General features: G+C 37.2%; 1 protein-coding gene across 6 annotated transcripts in view; it reads left to right on the top strand.

Moving 5' to 3' along the window:
• The window catches only part of NAA16 (N-alpha-acetyltransferase 16, NatA auxiliary subunit), a 62,807-nt gene that overhangs the window by 22,814 nt on the left and 18,321 nt on the right, over window positions 1-21,672 (top strand). For 4 of the 6 annotated variants that reach the window (XM_032099832.1, XM_032099833.1, XM_032099834.1 and 1 more), the window contains exons 6-9: window positions 557-710; window positions 2,253-2,372; window positions 4,486-4,581; window positions 8,093-8,199. The exons of 1 other annotated variant lie outside the window; for it this stretch is intronic. In XM_032099832.1, the coding sequence (XP_031955723.1) occupies window positions 557-710; window positions 2,253-2,372; window positions 4,486-4,581; window positions 8,093-8,199 (477 nt within the window). Of the gene's footprint in view, window positions 1-556; window positions 711-2,252; window positions 2,373-4,485; window positions 4,582-8,092; window positions 8,200-18,556; window positions 18,729-21,672 lie in introns of all 6 variants that reach the window. One more of the 6 variants, XR_004238289.1, reaches the window with a different exon arrangement.

The following is a 21,672-nucleotide window of genomic DNA, read 5'->3' as shown; positions in this document are numbered from 1 at the left end:
ATCCATTGCTTGAAAACATTCTGTATGCTTGTGCACTATATTTTCTGGGGTATTGAAGTTTAGTACAGAGAACACTTGGTTAGAGAGAAATAGTGTAAGTTTACAATCTGAAAAATTGTTAAGCTATGGATGGGTCATTGCTCTTGGAAATAGTTTGATACAGAATTCTGGTGTGCTGAAAATGATACTGTTAGACCCCAACCATCTGCTGTAGAACTTAAGTCAAAGTTGTTGTATTGTGCATAAGTCCTTCAGAATGGAAATAAATTAAGATCTTTGCTTTCTCTCATATAATTCAGTTTTTTAATTAGCTTGCCACAATGATAGAAAAAAGACAAATAAAGGACTTCTTCTAAAATGTTATCTTAAAAAGGATATTATTAAATGAATCTGATTTGATTGTGAATAATGGGAGTTTTACATTTTGAATGTTTAGATGGGTATATAAATAGACCTGATTATGTTCCGTAGCTTAAATCTTGTATTCTGTAATATTGCATGCTTTTGAGGTACTGGTAAATGTTAACTAATGTATTGCTTTTCCCTCCCCCCCCAGGTTCCTCCTAATAAAATAGATTATGAATATAGTGAACTGATTTTATATCAAAATCAAGTGATGAGAGAGGCAGATCTTTTTCAGGAGTCTTTAGAACATATAGAGACGTATGAAAAGCAAATATGTGATAAATTAATAGTGGAAGAAATCAAAGGTAAGTCATTACTTTTCTTCCCTTAGCCAATTTTGTTAGAAATTTTTGCTAATGGCTTTCATATACAATTAAACAGTAAAAGGAAAAAAAAAATCAGCATGTAAAGTCTTTAGTTTATTTGTAACAATTATTGTAGGAAAACAGGTGCCCGCAGATTTACAATTTTGTGCACAATAAAGTAAGTTTTCCTACCAAAGTGGGTAGTGGATGCAGGTAGTTTAACTTGGGTTGACACAGGAATAGAGGAAATCTCAGATTATATTTGTACTTACTAGACTAGATTTCCATAAATCAGAAGTGTTATAACCCAGTTTTAATCTTTTGAAAAAGAATTTCATAAAGAATACTGTTTGAAGTACAAACACTTATATATTTTTCTTCCTTTTTGACTGAAATGTCCAATTCTTGTTTCCTTTTCAAGCTTTCTAATGCACTTACTTATTGAAGTGAATGCTGAAGTTGACTTTTTTGGCTAAAAATAACTCACAGTTGTTTTGTGGATTTGAAGTGCTAATACTGATTTCTGAATACGTGTGAGTAATGGCACGTATTCTTCAGCTACTCCTTGCTTGTGCAGTTGTGGTGGGCTGACCCTGGCCAGTGGGTAAGCCCCAAACAGCTGCCCACTCACTTCGTCAGCCTCGCTTGTCAAATTAGGACAGAATAGGAAGAACAAAAGCAAGAGAGCTTGTGCATAGAGATGAAGACAGCTTGAGTGATGGAAAGAGGAAGAAAGGAAAATCAAACCCAGATCCTCAACTGATGCAGTCACTGTACACTTCCCACAAACCAACTGATGCTCAGGTGGTTTCCACGCAATGGCTACTTGCCCCAACACTCCTTCTCCTCAGTTTTTATTGCTTAGCATGAAACTAGATAGCATAAAGTATCTCTTCGTCCAGTTTGGATCAACTGTCCAGGTTGTGTCCACTCCTGCGTTATTGTCCACTGTGGTCTACTCTGGGTGGTGGCGGAGTTGGGGCAAAAAGAGCCTTGATGGTCTGCAAATACTGCTTAACAGTGGTGGAAACATTGGTGTATTTATCAACATTCAGTCACAAATCCCAAAACACAGCCCAGCATGAGCTGCTGTGAAGAAAACTAATTCCATGCAAGCTAGACCTGGTAGAACCATTTACTTAGTAGCAAAACAGTGTGATTTAACTGGTTAAAAAACTGGTTAGTGGATGTAAAAAATGTTCTTAAGTAAACAGCCTGATTAAAAACTGATCTAGTTGTGTGTTGGAGTCCTGAAATGAGGAGTTGCTCGTTTATTTGATAATCCCAATATCTATTTTAAATACTCAGATACAGACATTTAGGTAGTCTTTGTTTTCACAGGTGATGAATGTTCCAGTCTGAGCTCAATGTGTGATAGCTTCAGGTAGCATTTGTAACACACAGCAAATGCCTTTGGGAAAATAAAGCCTGTTTTAAAGAATCTGTGTATGCTTAAGCCCAATTTTATATATCTACTCTTGTAAACTTTACTTGCAAGTGTTTCCTCATGTAATTCATAGATCTGTACTGTGTTGTTTCTAGGAGAGATGTTACTCAAGTTAGGAAGACTGAAAGAAGCTGGTGAAGTATACAAAGAGTTAATTGAGCGTAATGCAGAAAACTGGTATTATTATGAAGGCTTGGAAAGGGCCCTACAACCCAGTAAGTTAAGCTACACGGATACAGTGAAAATACGTATGTTGCAGGATACATTTAGAGCTCCTGTTGGATATGGTACTGCTTTAGATTAGAAAGTTCTGCTTGGCAGAAAATGATGTACCTTCTGATCTTGAATATTACATAGTGTGTTCATTCATTTTTAAAATGTTCACTGAAAATCTTGTATTCATGAAAATAACAGCAAGGATTTATTTTCTTGGAATTAAGGGTGGCTTTTGCAAAGGTGCTTACACGAAGAACATTCCCTTGCTACATGTGAACTTGGAAACCAAATGGCAATTAATTCCTCTCTAGTTGTTGATTGTCAGACTGCTATCATATGTTACAACATAAAATTTTAATTTTGAAGCTTGTTCAGGTGGTACCTCTTTCTAGAGGCATGTGGAGAAATACTCAAATACCTATTTCAGATGGCCCTTTAAGGTAGACCATCTGAAAAATACACCTTTTTTCCCTTTTTTTTTAGTAGGCACTTAAAGGTGATAAATGTGTTAAAACTAAAACCTTTGTTACTCCAATGCCAGCTCACATGTCTATTGTGTTTTTCCAGGAAAAAAGCTTCTTTTTAAAAAACTACAATATTGCAACTATTTATGCTGTATTAAGTGTTTTGCAGTGGTAACTTTCCAGAATGTTTACATTTATGCAGGAATGGTTTCTTTGTATTTAGTTTTTCACTAATTAGTGAAAGTTTATTGGAGTTATTCTGATGACATCATAAATCATAAGCCCATAATTATATTATTTGTAGTTGCTATGGCTGCAGTACTTTTCTCAACCAGCTTTCTTCTAGAAAGTTTTACAATTAGGTCTCATGAGGTCTGCGAATATGGCTAGTGACTGGGTAATGAAAATTACTTCATTTGTTACATATATTCAGAGTGTAGTGTTGCCCTTTGAGTGGTTTTCCTGGTGTACCCATAGAGTTGACTCATATGGTTATTGTCTCAGAAATTAAATTACCCAGGAACTCAGTTATTCTCTCTGATACAACAAATAAGTTGATGGAAGCATGTCATTTTTAACAAAGAACCAGTCCAGTAGTTTTTGACATATTAAAATCCTATGTAGACTAAGACTTTACTGATTCTATAAAACTAATAATGCTACTTTATTTTTTAGGTGGTCTTAGGACTATTTCCTCCCCCATGGTAAGTTCTGGAGCTCCAACTTGTGACTTCAATTAGGGCTTTCATATGCTTTAGTTCCAGTCCAAACAATATTTTAGTGTAACTTTTATAATTCTACATCTCTTGGAGACACTGGGTGATAGATTTCCCCCCCCTTCCCCAACATCTGAGCTCAGTGACAAGATAAACTGTTTTTCTTATGAAAGGAAAAGAGATATATTTAATATATATGTAGTCTTGATCTGTGTATTCAGTTTAAAATTGTTTGATGAATTTAATATTTAAGCAAAATCGATTTTAATTATATAAAAATGGCATTTTAAAGCAAAAGATTAGTGTTATTTAAGTTCTAACCACATTGGAGCTCCAAAGCATATTATGGGGGAAAGGGGAGGAGTGGGCAAAAAATCTTCAAGTAGCTTTATTTTTGTTAAACATTAAGGTATAAAGAGTTCTGGTGCTCAGTACTTACACTGGAAGTACCGTGCCCTGGTTTTTGCTGTCACCAGAGGACCTATAATAGAGGCATGCTTGTACAGTATGCTAATTTATACCTATGGTTTAGAAATGCAGCATATTTCTCTGAATGCTTTGTGTCTGAAATGGATGCATAGTGAGAAAGCGTTAATTGATGCTATGAATGTCATACACTGTGTGAATGGGTCTGCACAACGTGTAACTGAAAGAAACCAAGCTCCAGCTCTGTGTGATTGAATGTGCAAGGTAATGGTCCTGTTTATCCTTAGAGTGATTAATGCTGGTAGTTGTGTATTTTATATACAGTGTGTCCTCAGTACAGTTTTATAAAGTAATGTTTATGATTAACTGGAAAAAATAACATGAAATGTTTAAATTGTTCCAAATCCATATAAGGAGTCTAGCTTAATTAATTCTCAACATTTAAAGACATTTAAAAGAATAGGTTTTTGTCTGTTACTTATATCTGTTATATTTGCTGATAATAGGCACTTTAGAAGAGAGGCTTCAGATTTATGAAGAAGTTAGTAAAAGACATCCCAGAGCAGTTTCACCTAGAAGATTACCTTTAAACTTTGTTTCAGGTAACAAGTTGCATATCTGTTCTGTAATAGTTTTTTTCTTACTTTTTTCTGAAGTTTTCATCAGGCTGTTTAATGTGTGTTTAATACCTACTTGTGCATTTAATACCTACTTGAACATGTAGACAAATCAGATGTATGCATTTGTCTTGGAACAGACAAAATTCTTTTATGTTTTACAACTTGATAGAAAAACTTCATACACTCAAATATGATAATATGAGCTATGTAATATTTGTGTTGATAAAACTACAGTACAGAATGATACGTAGATTGTAGGAATTCCTGTACATAATTTTTCTGCTTCATGCAAGTTAAGAATCATGAGTTAAAATGTAGGGTATAGCACACTTTAATTCAAGGTGTGAGTGTATATATATGCATACCCCCTCCTGTATCTTTACTATACATACATTTGCTGTAAAAATGTATGCCTACGTTCTTGTAGAGCTACTAGAACTTAATTTGACAACAAAAACTACCTTTGTGCTGCTAATTTGATAAGGAACAAAAAGGTCTGCAGTACTATGTAGGACAAATTCTTTCATTTTATAGCTAAGTTCTTTGTGGATTTGCCCTTTCAAATACAGTGCACCCTCAGTTTTGGAAGTAAAATGTGTATATCCTTGTTAAAATAGAAATCTGTGCCCTTCCAAAACAGAAGGAAGGAGACTAAATGAAATGGTAAATAACATAAAAATTAGTGCATGGCTGTCTTAACTGCTGAAACTCCAGCAGAAGACTTTTGGAAAATACATAAGCTAGATATCAAGTGTCAAGAAATTTGAGGTCAGCTGCAAATTCCCAACATACCTCCTCATGGTTTTAAATTTGTAAGGTTAGTTTCAATTTAGCTCATTTGCTGAGCACCACATTCGTTGGTAGCTTTAAATGATCCAGAGCATAGCTAGTCCAATTCCCTGTTGTTGCTTGTGTGTCCAAATGTGTATACACATTTGCTGTGTAAAATCAAAAGATTTTAACTGCTTCATGAGAAGTTGCCACTTGTGCCTTTTATCATCCTATATACTTCAGTTTCTTTGAAGATACAGGGGCAAATTTTAAGGCGTTTCAGCTAGATTTGAAAAGCTGGGTGATGAGTAATTGGGGTTTTTTTCTATAATAAGATTGTTATGGTAACACAGCAAACGAGGAAATAACCTGCAAAATGCTTTCCTATATCTTTATTAATAGCATGTTTTGATGTTGAGTTCATTTCACTGTGTGTTTTGCTCTAGGTTGCCTTGTATCTTATATCAGTGTAGTTTCACAGCTCATGTTCATTTAAGTAGAAATATGTATAGTAACAAGAACTAGTTGCTCACGCTGTAACAATACGATAAATGAAAACAAAATTCATTATTAGATTGGTCAAGAAAAATCTCACGGCTGCTTTTGCTAGCATTTTATAACAAATAAGAATTTTTCAAAATTAAATCTTGTTTCTGTTAATGTATTAAGCTTATCAGGCATAAATGTGTAAGACTGTTTTTGATCCCATAGAGATTAATCTATTTACTAAATGATTTTCTATGTTTACAAGTACAGGAGATGAGAATTTCTGTAGGTGAAATTTTATACTGAGAATGTGAAGGTGTTAGAAGGAACATCTTTGCAGAAAAATAGTTGCAAATTTTAAGAAGATAGAATTTCTGCTTAAGTGCAGTTACTGTTCCGGTGTGGTCAATGATCAGTTACAGCTGTCACTGTTTGATTCAGAATTAAACTACTCTTAAAAATTAAAATACTCTAAAATGCAGGCTAGTATTAAAAGGACAGGTCTTGTCCAGACCTTGCCCTGCATTGCATCCTAACCTTGTATTTGATACAAATCAGCTCCTTGATTGAGCTGGGAACCACTTTTATGGAGGAAGGCTGTTACCATCAATTTTACTGATCAAGTGTGTGTGTGGCCATGCAGTTTTAGATATGTATATGCTCCTGTGGTCAGGTGTGTGCCTCAGAGACTAAATTGTAACTTGGCTTCTTGTCACAGGTGGGTGCCCAGCTGTGTGCCTTTTTTTTTTTCCCCAGACTTTGTTTTAAAACTGTTTTGCTTTCTATAAGCAAATAGGTATTTAATGGAAACTTGGATCTTGTTTTCCTAAATTCTAAATTATGATTCTTCCAGCGAGAAAATAAATTACAGGAATTCAACAGGAGAAACTGAGATGGATTTTTTCTTTATGTAGGGGAATTTCTGTAGTGTGAGACAGCACATTTTAATTAATCCATCTGTAATAAAGCATGTGCTTGCAGTCCAGTTATGGATCCCCATTCACAGGTAGTAGGAGTTTCTATACACAGCAGTTTGGTTAAGTACAGCAAGGTGAGAACATGAGTTACTTTCATTAGTCTCAGTGTTTATTAGCAAGAGTGCTGATAACAGTAAGTGTAGGACAATTGAGAGTTGATAGAAGTAAATGAAAATGTTGTATACAAAGCAGTAGTGTCTGCATTTTCTGAAAACAATCTGTTCATCAAATTTTTAATGTGTTCTTGTTGAAGTTAAGTTTATTTCAACAGTTTTGTGTCAGTTTTATGGGTGAATCTTAGCATTACATGAAGTTCAGTGCTACTTCCTTGTTGAGAAAGTTAGAGAAGTCCACAGCAGAGGAGGCACTGAAGTGTGGAACAAGTTCATTCCTATGCAAAGCAAACAAAGTCAATAATAGACAAAGCCCAATCAAATGACAACAACCAAGCACACCCCCCCCCCCAGCTGAAAACAATCACTTTCATCATAGAAATAAAAGCATGAAAACCAGATATTTTCCTGGCTGGATATCTTCTCTTTGAAGTCCTGCTTTTTCTTTTTTTTTAAACAGCATTTCTCAGAAAGGTAGCACTTACTGCAGGTATTGTAATTTTTAATTGAAAATATAATTAGATTTTTAGCTTTCTGCAGTATATTTTGGTCAAGATGATTCTGATATGGAGCTTATGTTTCTGAAACAATAAGTCTTGTTTCTAATGCCAGAAACAATCATATCACAAGTCATGTCCTACTCATAAAAATAGGACTAGAAGAGAGACAAAGGGTTCATTTCATTCATCCTTCTTCCTCAAATCAGGAAACTTTATATCTGCACTACTTCTAACACATATTTGTCTAACTTGCTCATGAAAACCTCCAATGATGGAGCTTTTGCAGGATTTCTTTGTTATTCTTAATAGGATGTTTTCAGTGTGTGTTTAAATAGCTTTTGCTGCATCCTCTGTAGTCAACACTTAATATTTTCTTTTTTAAATAGACTTTGCAGGTTTAAGGACTGTTACCTTGTCTGCCAGCAGACTCCTAAACACTAGCAACTTAAGAATTTTACTCTGATTTTTTTTATTTTTCTTTTTAAATCTCGAGCATATTTGTGGCTTATTAAATAACAGGAAAGATTAAAACTCTTAATTGCAGTTTCTCAGTTCCTCTGTTTCCAGAGTTGCACAGCAGTTAGTGAGTATATTTATATAACACTTGCAATCACTGACATATAACCAAACACACTTTTGTTCCTAGGTGAAAAGTTTAGAGAACTAACGGATAAGTTCCTGAGGGTTAACTTCAGTAAAGGCTGCCCACCCTTGTTTACCACTTTGAAATCTTTATATTACAATCCAGAAAAGGTAAAATTTAGTATTTATTTGGTTTTAATGAAGTCTTCTGTATTGAATTTCTAATAGACTAAGAGGTTTTAATGTAGTTTTTCCTATAACCTACCAATTACGTTGTTGAACATTTTTTCCCTAATGTGCTATTTTGTCATGTGTGAATGATCACTTGATGTCAAAATGCTTGAAGTCAGATTGGTGCAGAATGCACCGAGGTTTTTGAAAAATCAATGATCATTAAGTTTGTGTACTTTGAGTGCAAGTGTTACAGGATTCTTTCAACTTATGGTTTATGATGTCACCAGAAGTAATGCTTTTAAAATAACAGGTGGCTATTGTTCTATGTAGATTTCTGAATTGCATGAATACATTAGTATCTACCACAAAGGCTTATTTCATATTTCAGTCTTTAGCTGAAACTTCAGTGTATAATTTTTGTACTTCTAAAGTCACAGTTTTGGTGTGATTGTTTCACATTAGAACAATGGTTTCAAATGTAGCTCTTCTTTCCAAACTTGACAGTAAGGTATAGTGAAAATAAATGTTTGAACCTAAAGCATGTTACTAAAATATGTAGAAAATAGAATAATTAAGATCAGTCTCTTCAGGTACTATCTTTGCTACGAACACTATGGGTGTTCTAATCCATTCATGACTTGGTAAGAAGAGGGGTTTGTATCTGGAAAAACCTTAAATAAATGATGCAGCTTTTCAACCAGCAGTGAATACTCCTTTATTTGGACTAAAATTATTCTTCTTTCTAAGAGTTTCTTTGCTAGTGTCCTACCACAAAATCTTCAGTACACTTCTGTAAGCTCTACTTTTGCCATGGGTGACATAATTTTAGTGAATTCTGGTATCATGTTGTTGTGGTTTAACTTCAACTGGCAGCTTAAGTACCATGCAACTGCTTTGCTCACTCCACCCCTGCTTGGTGGGGAGTAGAATCAGAAACACATAAACCTTGTGGGTTAAGATAAGGACACTTTAATGTTGAATGAAAATAAACTATAATAATACTAATAATTGTAATGAAAAGGGGAGAGGGAAGAAAAAAATTCAAGAGAAACAAGTGATACATAGAATAATTGCTCTCTGTTCACTGACCAGTGCTCTGCCCATCCCTGAGCAGTGACTGGCAGCTCCCAGCCAACTCCCCCAGTTTATATACTGGCCATGACATTGTATGGTATGGAATATCCTTTTGGCTAGTTCAGGTCATCTATCCTGGCCATGCTCCTTCTTGGCTTCTTGTGCCCCTGCTGCCTCACAGAGGTCAGGAACCTGAGCAGTCTTCGCCACAGTGTAAGCACACTTTAGCAATGACTGAAATACCAGTGTGTTATCAGCATTATTCTCATGTTCAATCCCAAACACAGCACTGTACTGGCTACTAAAGAAGCAAATTATCCCAGCTGAAAACAAGCACACTTGTAGAGTACAGGCTTTTCTAAAATGACTATTGCTAATGGACACTTTTCAATGTAAATGAAATGGAATTGAAACTTTTTACATTGTGATACTCTGGGTATCTAGATAGAAGTACAGTCAATGTTAGGGAAGTTCTAGCTCTGCTGTTTGAAGTGTGAAAAATCTGCAGGTTGAAAGATAAGTATAAACTCATTTCTCATCTGAAAAGATTTTTAGCACTTAATTTTTGGCTAAAAAAAGAGGGCTACCATATTTTGGGGCAGACTTGCACAGAAAGGTGCCTTTCTGCTAGTTACCATCATTATATCAAATCAGAGTTTCTCAAAACTGCCAGCTTAATCCTAAAAAGTACTTGAAATCAAGAGCTTCACCTTTTCCAAACATGCTTGGGATTTGTTTGTGCTGCTAACTTCTGCAAAAGCTTTTTTGCCATATTTCAAATTGTTTCCTTACCAAAGATGCCTGTCTTTTTACATTTCAGTTGGAGCTTGGTAGTAGCTTCTCACATAAATTACTTGTATATTTTGACTAAAAGAGGATTGTAGTCAGTATTGTGTTATGCCTACTAGAAAATACCTAGCAAATTTCTGATTTCTCTACCAGTTGGGAAGAAAGTTCCCCTTGTGTTTCTTTGGAAACATGTGCAGTTTGGTGTAGTCAACTGCAGTTGGATTTTGGAGTGGCATAGACATGAGGACTTGATGAAAGAGTTGGTATTTAAGCCTAGAAAGTTCCTTCTTTCTAGAGCTTAAGGTGGGTCTATGATCTTTCATGAACAGCAAGGAAAAAAGGGTGATTGTATAGAAGGCAGACATTTGTCAGATGTGTCCAGGAGAATGTTGTTTATTCTCTCATTTCAGTAAGTTGGTACCTCAGCCTTTGGCTGTATTAGGTAGGTTTCGTCCCAAAGTATGTGTTACATGAGTACTTTGTATCTGTGAAACTAACATTGAGGAAAGTTCCCCGGCTGCTTCCAGAAAGAATTAATGAATGCCCCACCAAAAATAAAACTGAAATCACTGCAGTGCCAAGTGGGTGCATGGCATGTTACTTCTTTCAGCTACTGAATTGGAATTTGTTTACGTACTTGTGTGAAGTTGGTGTGGTGAAGGGTGTGGAGTACAACTTGTTCTTCATCACTTCATAGAAGAGTAAGCCTTACTGTGGTTAAGTAGGAAAGATGTTTTTAATCTTCCTTCACAGTGTAAGTAGAATTGTTTAAGAAACTTTGGATGAAGTCTCAGAAGGATGCTGTAAGTGGGAAATGTAAAGCTATTTGTTTCATTAAAAAAAAAGTAATCTTAATGTTATTGCTAAGAAACTCTTTGAGCAACCAAAGACATGAGAATCTGAAATCTGTTCAATAAAGAAAGATTGCCAAAATGCAGAAAAGCTCTGTGTATACTCAAAGACCTGTTTTGAGGTAGAACATTTCTTAATAAATAAGTCTCTAATGAGTTAAAATATACTTAATATTGCATTATGCAATCTGTCTTTCCTATAATTCTGGCGCAGAAAAAAATTATATATGTGTTGGCCTTGTGTTCAGTTTGTGATGTGCAGAGGTTTATATTTGACTGCACAATTGAGTTGAAAAGGAAACTGTTAAAGGCTTGGTAACTGTGAAACTTGGATGCTTGAGAAAGTGACACAGATAGTGTGGTGAAACCTGGGGCAAGTGGTGCTGTATTTCATCATTCCCAGCAGTACTGTTGCCTTCTAGGAGGGAATTGTTAACCCACTGATGATTTATGTTAAAGCAGACTTTAAAAGAACTATGGAACCTGATGAGGAGGAAGTGTTAAGCTGGCTTTACTGTAAATTACTGAGCATGCTTCTGCAGCAAGATCCAGTTTCATACTGTGTGGTCCATTAGTCCTTGCAAGTCAGTGATCTGACTTACATTTTTCTCCATAGTTTTAGCAGGGAGTTATATAAGACATGGTTTAATTCTTCAAAGCTCTTCAAATGAGGTTGTGATTTCTTCAGGTTTTGTGCTGTTATGCTACTGCGATAAAGTAGCATGGGAACTGGTTTGCTTTTTTACTGTTTTTTTGCTATTTCTTCTTTGTCAAGCCACCTAGACTGGAGGAGATGTAAGTAGTTCAGGCTGAAGGGTGAGAAGCCGTAAGAAAAGAGGCTAACTGTCTTCTGCCTAGAAACTATACTGTCATTTTAACTTGATTAATGTATTGTGCTGTGGATAAAACTTTTGATTATAAAAATACTGAAGACCCTAAAAAATCATGCTAGCTATTCAGTATCCTGAGTGCACTTCTATACCATGCTGTAGCGTGAAATTACTCTACTGGAATAAGGAGAGGGGTGTTGAATTGCAGGATGAACTCTTGGACAAAGGCTATTTGAGTAGATGTCTGTTTACTTTTTTTATAATATTGGCAATTGGTTTTCTACAGGTTATGTGCATGAATAAGGATCAAAAGGAGTTAGGATGCAAAGAGTTCAAATTATTTCTCAAGTGATAATTGTTACTGTGCTCCCTGTTTGCAGATACCAAAGGCATGCACTAATCACTTCCAAACTTGCTGTGTTAGTACACAGCCAGATTCTGTGTCTTTACTACTGAAGACAAGCTCAATTGGAGGGTGATAGAGACTGCCAGACTCAGTCTTACACTGTTTTCATAGTGTCTTGTTCAAAGGAAGTTTATAATATCATATAGACTGTGTTCAGTGGTACATCATTTCTTATGGTCATAAATCACTGTTTATCTACAAAATACTAGAGAAATCATTTGATGGAACACTGTCTTGATGGCTTCGTTTGTATTTAAAAAAAATACTTGAAGTATAATGTTCATCACGACCTGTTTGCTTCAGATGGTTCTTTGAAGTAACCACTGTATCTTGTGAATAAATTGGCTATGCTTTCCTTCTATTCATTATATGGCAGCCTGAGGCTTTTTAAATGTGAAAACCTTTGGTCATAATGAAGTAGGGTAAATGCGTGTGGTTGCGTAAAGGCAAAGTTCACAAATGTAAAAAGCATTGCACCAGATTCTTCTCGCCTGTGAGCTTTGGAGAAAGGAAATGGCTGATCTGAACAAGAGCTGAGTGCTTCCTCTACAGGTTACTAGTGTTGAGGAACTTGCATTCTGAGCTTGATATTAATTTTTCTCAACTAATCTTGAGTTCAGTCGCCTTCTCAAATACCAGCCTTTGCCTGTTCGTACAATTCTTCTTGAAGCACCTTCTTGGTTCTGGCTATCATTTAAGACATTCTGAGGGAATCCTGTGAATGTCTTACTGCTCGACAAAACTCTCTTAAGTTCATTCCATGTTTTTTTCTTTCTCAGACCTTTTCCCCCTCATATTAACTTTATTTGGGTAATTTCTATGATGAAATGGAAGAATTCTGGAGTTACGAGTTACTCGTAAAGAAAAGGCACTCTGTGATAAACAACATCATGGTGGTGTTGACACTAAATCTGCAGTTTCAAGTTTACTCTTCATGTATTGCATCTGTGGCTTTAATTGGCAGAAACAGCACATGCCTCGTCTTCCTGGGAGGAAGACCTGTCCCAAGCAGGTACTTAAGTTTTTTACCTTCTCAACCTGCATCTTCTCATATCTGCTAGCACCAAGGCAAACATTGTATATGGTGATGTGTCTTTTGATCTTCTAGGAATCTTCTATTCCTCTGATAGGACACTTCTTAAATCAGAAGGAGGCTCAATTAAGGCACCTGCATATATTCTGTAATGGATTGCATGGAACACAACAGCAGTGGATTGCTCAACTGATGCCTAGTTGGTGCTTGTAGTGCTGTCTTGATGATATTTGTGTTTATCTACGTGTCCAAGAGTGGATTCCTGTTATGTATCAAGGAGAAGCAGAAGGTACCAATTGTCACTGCTTCACTGACAGCTTTTGCTGTTATGCTAAAAAAAAAAAAGCAAACAAATGAAAATACAACTCCACACGTCTTCATGAGACGGAATCCAGTAAAATTCAAAGCACTTTCCATGATACTGTTTTTGGTCATCTGTCCTAACAAGATTCTCATTTCAAGCTCAACACTTGTGTTAAATCTTCTGGTAGTCTTCTAAGAGTTGCTGATCAAGTATCAAGTTTGGTGTATCAAGACAGCAGAGAATGTACACCACTTCTGTGATTTTTGAGGTTATCTGGGTGTCACTTTAATTGCTTTCTTAAATACATGGATCTTAGTAGTGGAGGATTAGGTTATAGAATGTCTGAACATATTGGATGTGCACCTTGAACCTGATTGGGATGCAACTCCAACTCTTAGTGGAGCTAGACAGTGTCACTGCATTGCCATTCAGTCTTTGAAAGATCATCATGATGGATGGAATTTCTTGAGGTATATGGAGGAGAGTGTATGTCTCTCCTGTTTTCAAGAAGTACAAAAAGGAGGATCTGAGGAGCTTATGGGCCAGTCAGCTTGGTCTCAATCTTTGTGAAGCTGATAAGGTGAATAATCCCAGAAACCATTACCAAACACACGGGACAGTAGGTAGTATGGTTTTATGAAGGGGAATTCATGCCTGATTAAGTTAATAGCCTTCTATAACAAAATTACTATCTCAGCATACATGGGGACAGCAGTTGATCCTGTGTATAAGCAAGGCTTTTGACACCATCTGTGATAACATAGACAACATGTTGAAGTACACCTTAGTAGACAGTAATTTGTACTGAAAACTGACTGAGCTGCCAGGCTCAGTGTTGTCATCAGCTGCATGAACTCCAGCTGGTGTCCCTAGGTAGGTAACACTGGGGCCAGTAGTGGGGAACATCTTTGTAATGACTTAGTTGATGGGACAGTGTATCCTTCAAGAACCTTGTGGATGATACAAAACTGGAGGAGTGGCTGATCCATGAGAGGATTGTGCTGCTATTGAGAGGCCTTGATGGGCTAGGGAATGAGCTGAGAGGAAGTTTAACAAAGGGAAATAGCTGGGTCCTGAACCTTAGGAAGGCTAAGCCCATGCTCTAGTATAGGCTGGGGCCTGACCAGCTGGAAAGCAGCTTTGCAGAAAAGACCCTGGGGGTTGTGGTAGTCAGCAGACTGAACATGAGCCATCAGTGTTCCCGGTGGCAAAGAACGTCAATGGCATCCTGGGCTGTATTAATGAAAGCACTACTGTGAGGTTGAAGGAGATGATCGTCTTTTCTCTCAGCCCTGGTGAGATGCACCAGGAGTGCTGAGTCTAGTTCTGGGTGCCCTGGTACAAGAGCTGTACACACCAGGAAGAGCCCAGAGAAAGGCTTTGAAGCTGATGAAGGGACTGGAGTGTCTGGCATACGAAGAGAGGGTAAGAATTTGGGTTGTTCACACTGGAGAAAAGAAGGCTCAGATGGGATCTTGTATATGTAACTAACTGAAGGCAAGAGTGAAAAAAGGCAGATGCTTCTCATTGGTGCCCAGAGACAAGGTATTATATGCACAAATTAAAATACAAGAGAATATTTGAGCTAAAGAAAAGACACTTTTGTCATAGATGTTGTTGAGATGTAGTAGAGTTGCTGCCTTGGAGATGGTCAAAATGTGACTGGCCATGGCCAGGAATAATCTGGTTTAGCTGACCCTGTTGTGTAACAAGGGCTTGGACTAGGCAGTCTGTAGAGGTCTCTTCAAACCTTCATGTTTCTTCATCTTTTCACTTCACCTTCAAGTCCAGGGCCAGCTTGTAGCCATTTACTTGCAAGCAGGCAAGCTCATCTGAACTGGTACTGCAGTGCCAGGGCAAGTTGCATTTCATGTAAGTCTGGGAGCACTAAGACTCTACAGCAAACAGTGCTGTAAAGGTGCTGATATATGTGGATGCCTGTATGCAGAAGCACTGAGATCCCAAATCCACATACTGTAATTTGGAATCTTCAGTTGTGATTTTTATATCCATTTGCCAGCAGAGCTGTCCTATCACTTCCTAGAATTTCTTGCTTCAGGCTGTTCACAAAGGGAAAAACTTGTCACAGAATCTGCCTTTTAGAAATGGATTAACTTCAAATCATAGCTGAGTAACTGCAGACTCCCTTAGGATTAGGTTAAACGTGAGTAAATGCATGGTTCACCACAGGTCATGGGAAGCATGTGAAACTGCTGCTTCAGGGTAGGTACTTGCCAAAGAACAGGTTGTTTATTCAAGAGTGCAGTGGGGTTTGGCTGAGGATGTGATCTACAGAGCACATATGATTGTTTCCATCTTCATCAGTCTTGATTTTGGAGCTCTCAAAGTGGCACATATGGCATCTGTCTTTATTTCTGCAAAATTTCACAGTGCAAATTCTAATAGAGAGTGTTGTGCATTTGGTGTTTTGTCAGTGATCATCTGCTTGTAGTCTCAATTAGAGAAAAAGAGCTGTGTAAAGAATACTTCCAGCTTAGAAATCAGCAATGGTTTGGCCGGGCTGTTGATGTAGATGCTCACTGAAGATGAGTTTGTCCTATCTAGATGGCGAAGGAAAAGTGGAGGACAAAATACTGATAAAATTCTGGTGAAGTTGTAATTCCATCCAGATTGGTTTCTCAGGCCGAATAGTTTGTGTTCCCTTTGAGTAGGTTTCTGCTGGTGGAGTCAGTTTGTTCTAGCAAACCTGCTGCTGTTGGTAACATTAAGCAGCAGGGACTATTGGTGTGACACTGGTGGGGTCAGTGTGCTGTTGCCCCTACCCTTGATGTGCTGTGTAAATGCCCAGCTGTTGGGAGCTGCTCAGTGGCGTGATTGTCTAAGGCTTGACGATGCCATATGAGAGGTTATAAATGAGGTGCTGTGCTTTGGAGACCAGGACTTCAATTTTTAACAACTGCTACTTATATCTGCTATTCCCAGTACCTGGTGCATTACTGTGATCTACAGTGATAACTACAATGGCATATGTTTAAAGAGAAGGTGGCCTTTAACCCAAAAATAGCTTGCTTTATGGGAGGTGATAACACAAGTCCTATGAGCTGTCATCCTCATCTTGGTGTTTTAATACATAGAAATTCTGTGCCAGAAAAGTTCTTGCTCTTTCTGTACTGTGTATATTGAAGGGGAGAATAAGAGACACAGAATTTGTAGGACTCCAGCAGATGATATTCTTAGGGAACTGATTTATGAATCTCTCATGCAATTCAGAATGGATTATATATGAGCCCTGACTTGTGGACTGTGTACTTCACATTCCCAATTGTCCATTTCACCCTGCCATTTTTGCTGAAAGAATAGTGCAAGTGTTTGAGTACCAGTGTCTGAGTCTGTACAGCTTTAAATTTGTACTCAGTTTTTTTCTTAGCATGGTGTGCTTTTAAGCTAAGAGTGGGAGCTGCTCAACAAACCATTTCTGCAGTGCCACACTTGAAAAGATGGATGGATTAAATGTGGGTAAATAAAAAATAATACTGGCTGTCCTCATTTGGAAAGTCCACAGACATGATTTATAAAAAGATCACATACTATGAGAGGTGCTTGTGTGTAGTGGGGCCAGTGATGATAGTGTGTTTTGAAGAACTGTAGTTATTTCTGAAAAAAGTAGTTTCTTAAGAACATTTAAAACACGTAGTTCTCATATTGCCTTTGGAGATTTATTCACTTGATATTCTTGATCTTGCCATAAAATACCAAGGTTTTGGCATCATCAATTCATAAACATACTTGGAGGTAATGTGTTTTAAAGTGAATTTCTGGTATTTGTGACTTTTAACCAAGGACTAAGTAGTAAGACTTGTAGGTGACTAACTGCAGTGAATTAATTCTAAGGAAGAGAGACGTGGGAGGACAGCAGAGAGGCTGTAATTAAAGAACTTCATCCAACATCAAGAAACTTCTGTGGTTGTGTTTTGGGGGTTTTATTAACAAGATAACCCACTTTCCTCTACAACTTTGAAATGTTACTTAAAACACAGCTTTAAAAAATACAAATATAATAGGTGTTTTACGTATGGTTGATATTTCTGTAATGGCGTGAACAATTTAATTTTCATGATTTGTGGAGACTTTTTGGAATAATCACTTAAACTACTACGATGTGAATGAAAGGTTTTGAAATGTGACTGTATATATGGGGTTTCTTTATGCTAAGAAACATGGAGCATTTACAAGGAAAATGTCTCAACACAATACAGTTTTTGTGTAAATTTAAGTACTGTGATATGGGTGTCTTAGTCTCCTGTGCAGGGAGAGATTTACTATCTAGCTGCTAGGCTTTACTTTTATGCTACAAGTGGTTTTGTAGCTTCTATACTTTGCTTAGTGCTTTAGTATCTGAAGTTTGTTATTATTAAAATATTGGTATCAGCAAAGTATAGCCATTTTCCTTGAGTTTCCTTGAGTTATGCGAAACCTTTCATTTAAAAAGCCTACTGTATAACACGGAGGATTATTAAATCTTTTTATCAGTCTTTTTTAGTTTCTGATTAGCAAGAGTACTTGCTACAAGAGAGTACATATTTAAATGACAGTTATCCTACTGATATCTTTCCGCTTGAATAAAATTTGCACAGTTGGTATAATTCTTACTATGTCAGGAAGAAGCTGGAGGCTTTGTATGTTTGGGAGCAAAAACTAGCATTTAGGAGTGCCACTTCATTATTTTGAGTTTTGTTGTTAATGCAAAGTTACTGTTCAGAGTGAATGTAACTGTGGCTCTTGGCAGAATGTTTCTGCTGGAAGTTAATAACCTGAAGTATAAGCAATTACATGAGATGTAGTAATTTTCACATTCTGTAAGATACAATCCCAGATGTATTTGAAATATCTGTGAACAGCGTTATTTGTTACTCTTCCTCACAAGAAATGGATCTCGGAGTGCTACCCTCACCTCCTCCACAGAAAATTCTCTTTGTACTTGATCAATGCTCAGAAATCCTCTTTGGTTCCCCATACATGCTGATCTCTATATCCATGAGATAAAAAATCCAAAGAGTGAAGATCTTCAATTAGTCAACATCAAGGTTTACGTCGATTGTGTTGCAGGTGCATTGGTTGATTCCATTGAAGCTCGACATTAGTGCACATGTGCCCTTTTTCTGAGTATCTAAAATCATGGAGACTGTGAGGAAATACTGGATGAGAGAAAATGTCTGGCTGGAAGAAACATCAGAAACAACAGTCTCAAAAAAAGGTGTAAGACTGTCTACACAGGAAGGTAGGCTGTCTTCAGTGAAGATCTTTCTTTAACCTTTCTGGAAAGAAGGCATATTTCTTCCTTAATGTGGAAAGCTAAAGGAATATAAAGCAAGTTGCCACTGTTGGTTGTTTGGGTTTTTTTGTTTGGTTGGTTTTTGGTTTGGTTTGTGGTTTGTTTTTTTTTTTTGGGTTGGTTTTTTTTTAGTTAGATGTCCTCTGCAGATTATTGGTGGATTACATAAGGCAGTAAAAACATTAGTTCTGTTAGGAAACTGTATTTTAAGAAGTAGCATCTCTGTAAGATTAACCAAGGACAGCCTTTTGTTCATACCAACTCCATCACTTCAAGTGTTAGGAAGTAGCATCTTTGAGTTAAAATTCCAGGAGGGATGATCTGGTAAGTGGACTTAGCCAGGATCTGGCTAACAACTGGTATGTTCATAGTGAAAGATAGCATTTGTACTGTACAACTGGATCATAAGGAGGAGTAAGGAAACTGTAAAATAAGTAGAGGAGGGAGAAGGATGAGAAGCATCGTTGTAGGTACAGCAAGAGTTACAGCAAGGATGTGGTGCTTCTGCTCTGCAGTGAGAATGGGGAGTGTAAAACATGCTGAGGGCCGACAGTTTAAGTCTGTGAGGTAACATGTGAGCCAAGAGCTGACAGGTGTAGCAGCTGATTTACGAACTACTTTTTCAAGAGAGCTTTTTTAGTTGGAGTGATCTGTATTGGGATTAACTGCTCCAAATAACCCATTCGGAGACCCACAAGAAATGCTCTAGGTATCTCTGCTCACAGTTGCTCCTACTGATGTTTTCCTCATGTGAAATGATTTGCTTTCTTTAGTGCAGTCCCCAGACTTGTCCAAAAGCTTTCAGAAAACCAGTTTCTCACTAAATTAGTTGTGTGGTGACCACAGTGTTATCTTAGAGTATTGGTTTGCTTTGAATTTGTATTTGTATTGTACTACAGCTGCTATAAACTTTCCAATTGATTATGTGTTGGGGAAGATGAAACAGGAAAGCCTTGGAAATATGATTGCCTGACAAAAGATTTTGGGAATATGAAAACTACAGGCAACATCGAAATGAAAGCCACTTTTGAAATGCCAGGTCTTAGTTACTGAACAACTAGAAAACAATGGTATGGCCACTGAAGTAATCCCCTCTTGATGGAACAATACCCTCTGCTTGCAGGCAGGTCCAAGGGTCAGAGCAGACCCTACTAGCTCAGCAGAAGGGGTCCAAAGAGTAGTTTTTAGAAGTTAAGATGTAACACTCTATGGTAATATAAGAACTCTTATAGGCTGTATGTAAATGCTATAGGATTTGTATCTTGTATTAGATTGGTTAGTGACAATTAGAATATTCAGTACAGAAGATGATTTATTGTATTGTAACCAGGACTTCAGACATTCTCACTTCCATTCTCTCTACTCTTCCACTTCATTCCTTTCCTTCCTCACTTCTACTCTTGCTCTTACACACTCTCTCTCTCACCCACTTACTCTCTCCTGCTTACTCTCTTGGGCCTGCTCAGAGCTGAGTCTGGCAGCTCTGAGCAGTGCCCCAATACCCACGCCTTTACAATAAACCGACTGTGTCCCAAGACCTGCCTATAGAGATCTCTCCGTCTCCGTCCCGACCGAACCCGCCCTTAACCTACAATTATGCTTGTACACAGCATTATTTTTAAGGGCATGTTGCTTCAGCAGAGCAAGCATACAGAATACCTGTTACAATCTGCTTTTTGAATGACAAATGCAAACTAGACTCACTCAGATAAATGGAGGAAGTTTTTTCATCTGGAATTCAGTGTTTCAGACAGCCTGAGTGATCATTTGTACTATTGACCCTAGAAAAAGTATCACTTGTTTTATTTCTAGATTAGCTGTTAGCAGTGCTACCAGCGATGGACAGCAGCAGCTTTACATACAGTAGTGCAAAATTACTGCTTTATGGTTAGCCAGTCATTATAAGCTGGTAGCTCTGTGGCACAATTCCTGGGAGTAAAAGTGTGCTTAGCCACCACACACTGAGAAATGCTGAAGTTGGTGACTAAGCATGATACCATGGGATGTGTCTTCTACTGCAGGTTACAGATTTTTGTCTTCCCCTGTGTAACGTGAGCATATGCACACATTTAAAAATGGTTTTCTCGGGGAAGCAGAAGTGATTATTGTTGGCTCAGTTGAATAAATTTAAAAACAGCTGTACCTACATGTGAATTGCTGCTAGTTTTAAAGCAACACTTTCAGTGGATGTTACACAAAACAGTAAAGCTCTGTCCTTGACATCTATATATGTCAAAGATAAGAAATTTAAGGTGACTTGTGTCAAGTAAAAGGCTGTCTTTCCTGTTTTCCTGGTTTTATTTTCATGGTGTGAGGGTTGTACAATATTTTTTATTTGTGATTTTTTTGCTGCATTCAGATGTTAACCGTCTACTAACATGTAAACGATGGAAGTTGTCTGTATGAGGCTGACTGGGTTTTCACAATTGGAGTAATTTATTTGAATATTCTCTGTGGGCTTGTTCATACCTCATTGGGTGAGGGAAATCTGTGTCTGCTGTATAAAAAGTTGTGGAGCAGAAACTTTTCAAGTGAGAACAAAGGAAGCAGTTGCAACTAAGTTAGTGTACAGCTGCCATGATTAAAAATGGAAATATTCAGTCATTTGCATACCCTATGCCTTTTCTATTTTACACTGATAAATCTGAATGTTAATATCTTATGTTTCAAAGCAGGTAGATGGGACATTTTTTAAATAATGGAGAAATGCTGCTGTAAAAAAAAAATCTACCAGTCTGAGCCTTGCTGCAGAATTTTTTGGTTCTTCTCTGAACTGTCTGAGCTTATAGATGCTGTGATCTTCGATATTAATTTACATAAAATTATAGTAAGTAACAGGAAATGCAATTTTCTAGGTGGCTGCCCATAAACACCTTCCTGTGTGGATTAC

Source organism: Corvus moneduloides, chromosome 2 (genome assembly GCF_009650955.1).
Source record: "Corvus moneduloides isolate bCorMon1 chromosome 2, bCorMon1.pri, whole genome shotgun sequence".
Taxonomy (NCBI): Eukaryota; Metazoa; Chordata; class Aves; order Passeriformes; family Corvidae; genus Corvus; species Corvus moneduloides.
Note: the sequence above shows the minus strand (reverse complement) of the source record. Positions and strands in the feature narration are given on the sequence as shown.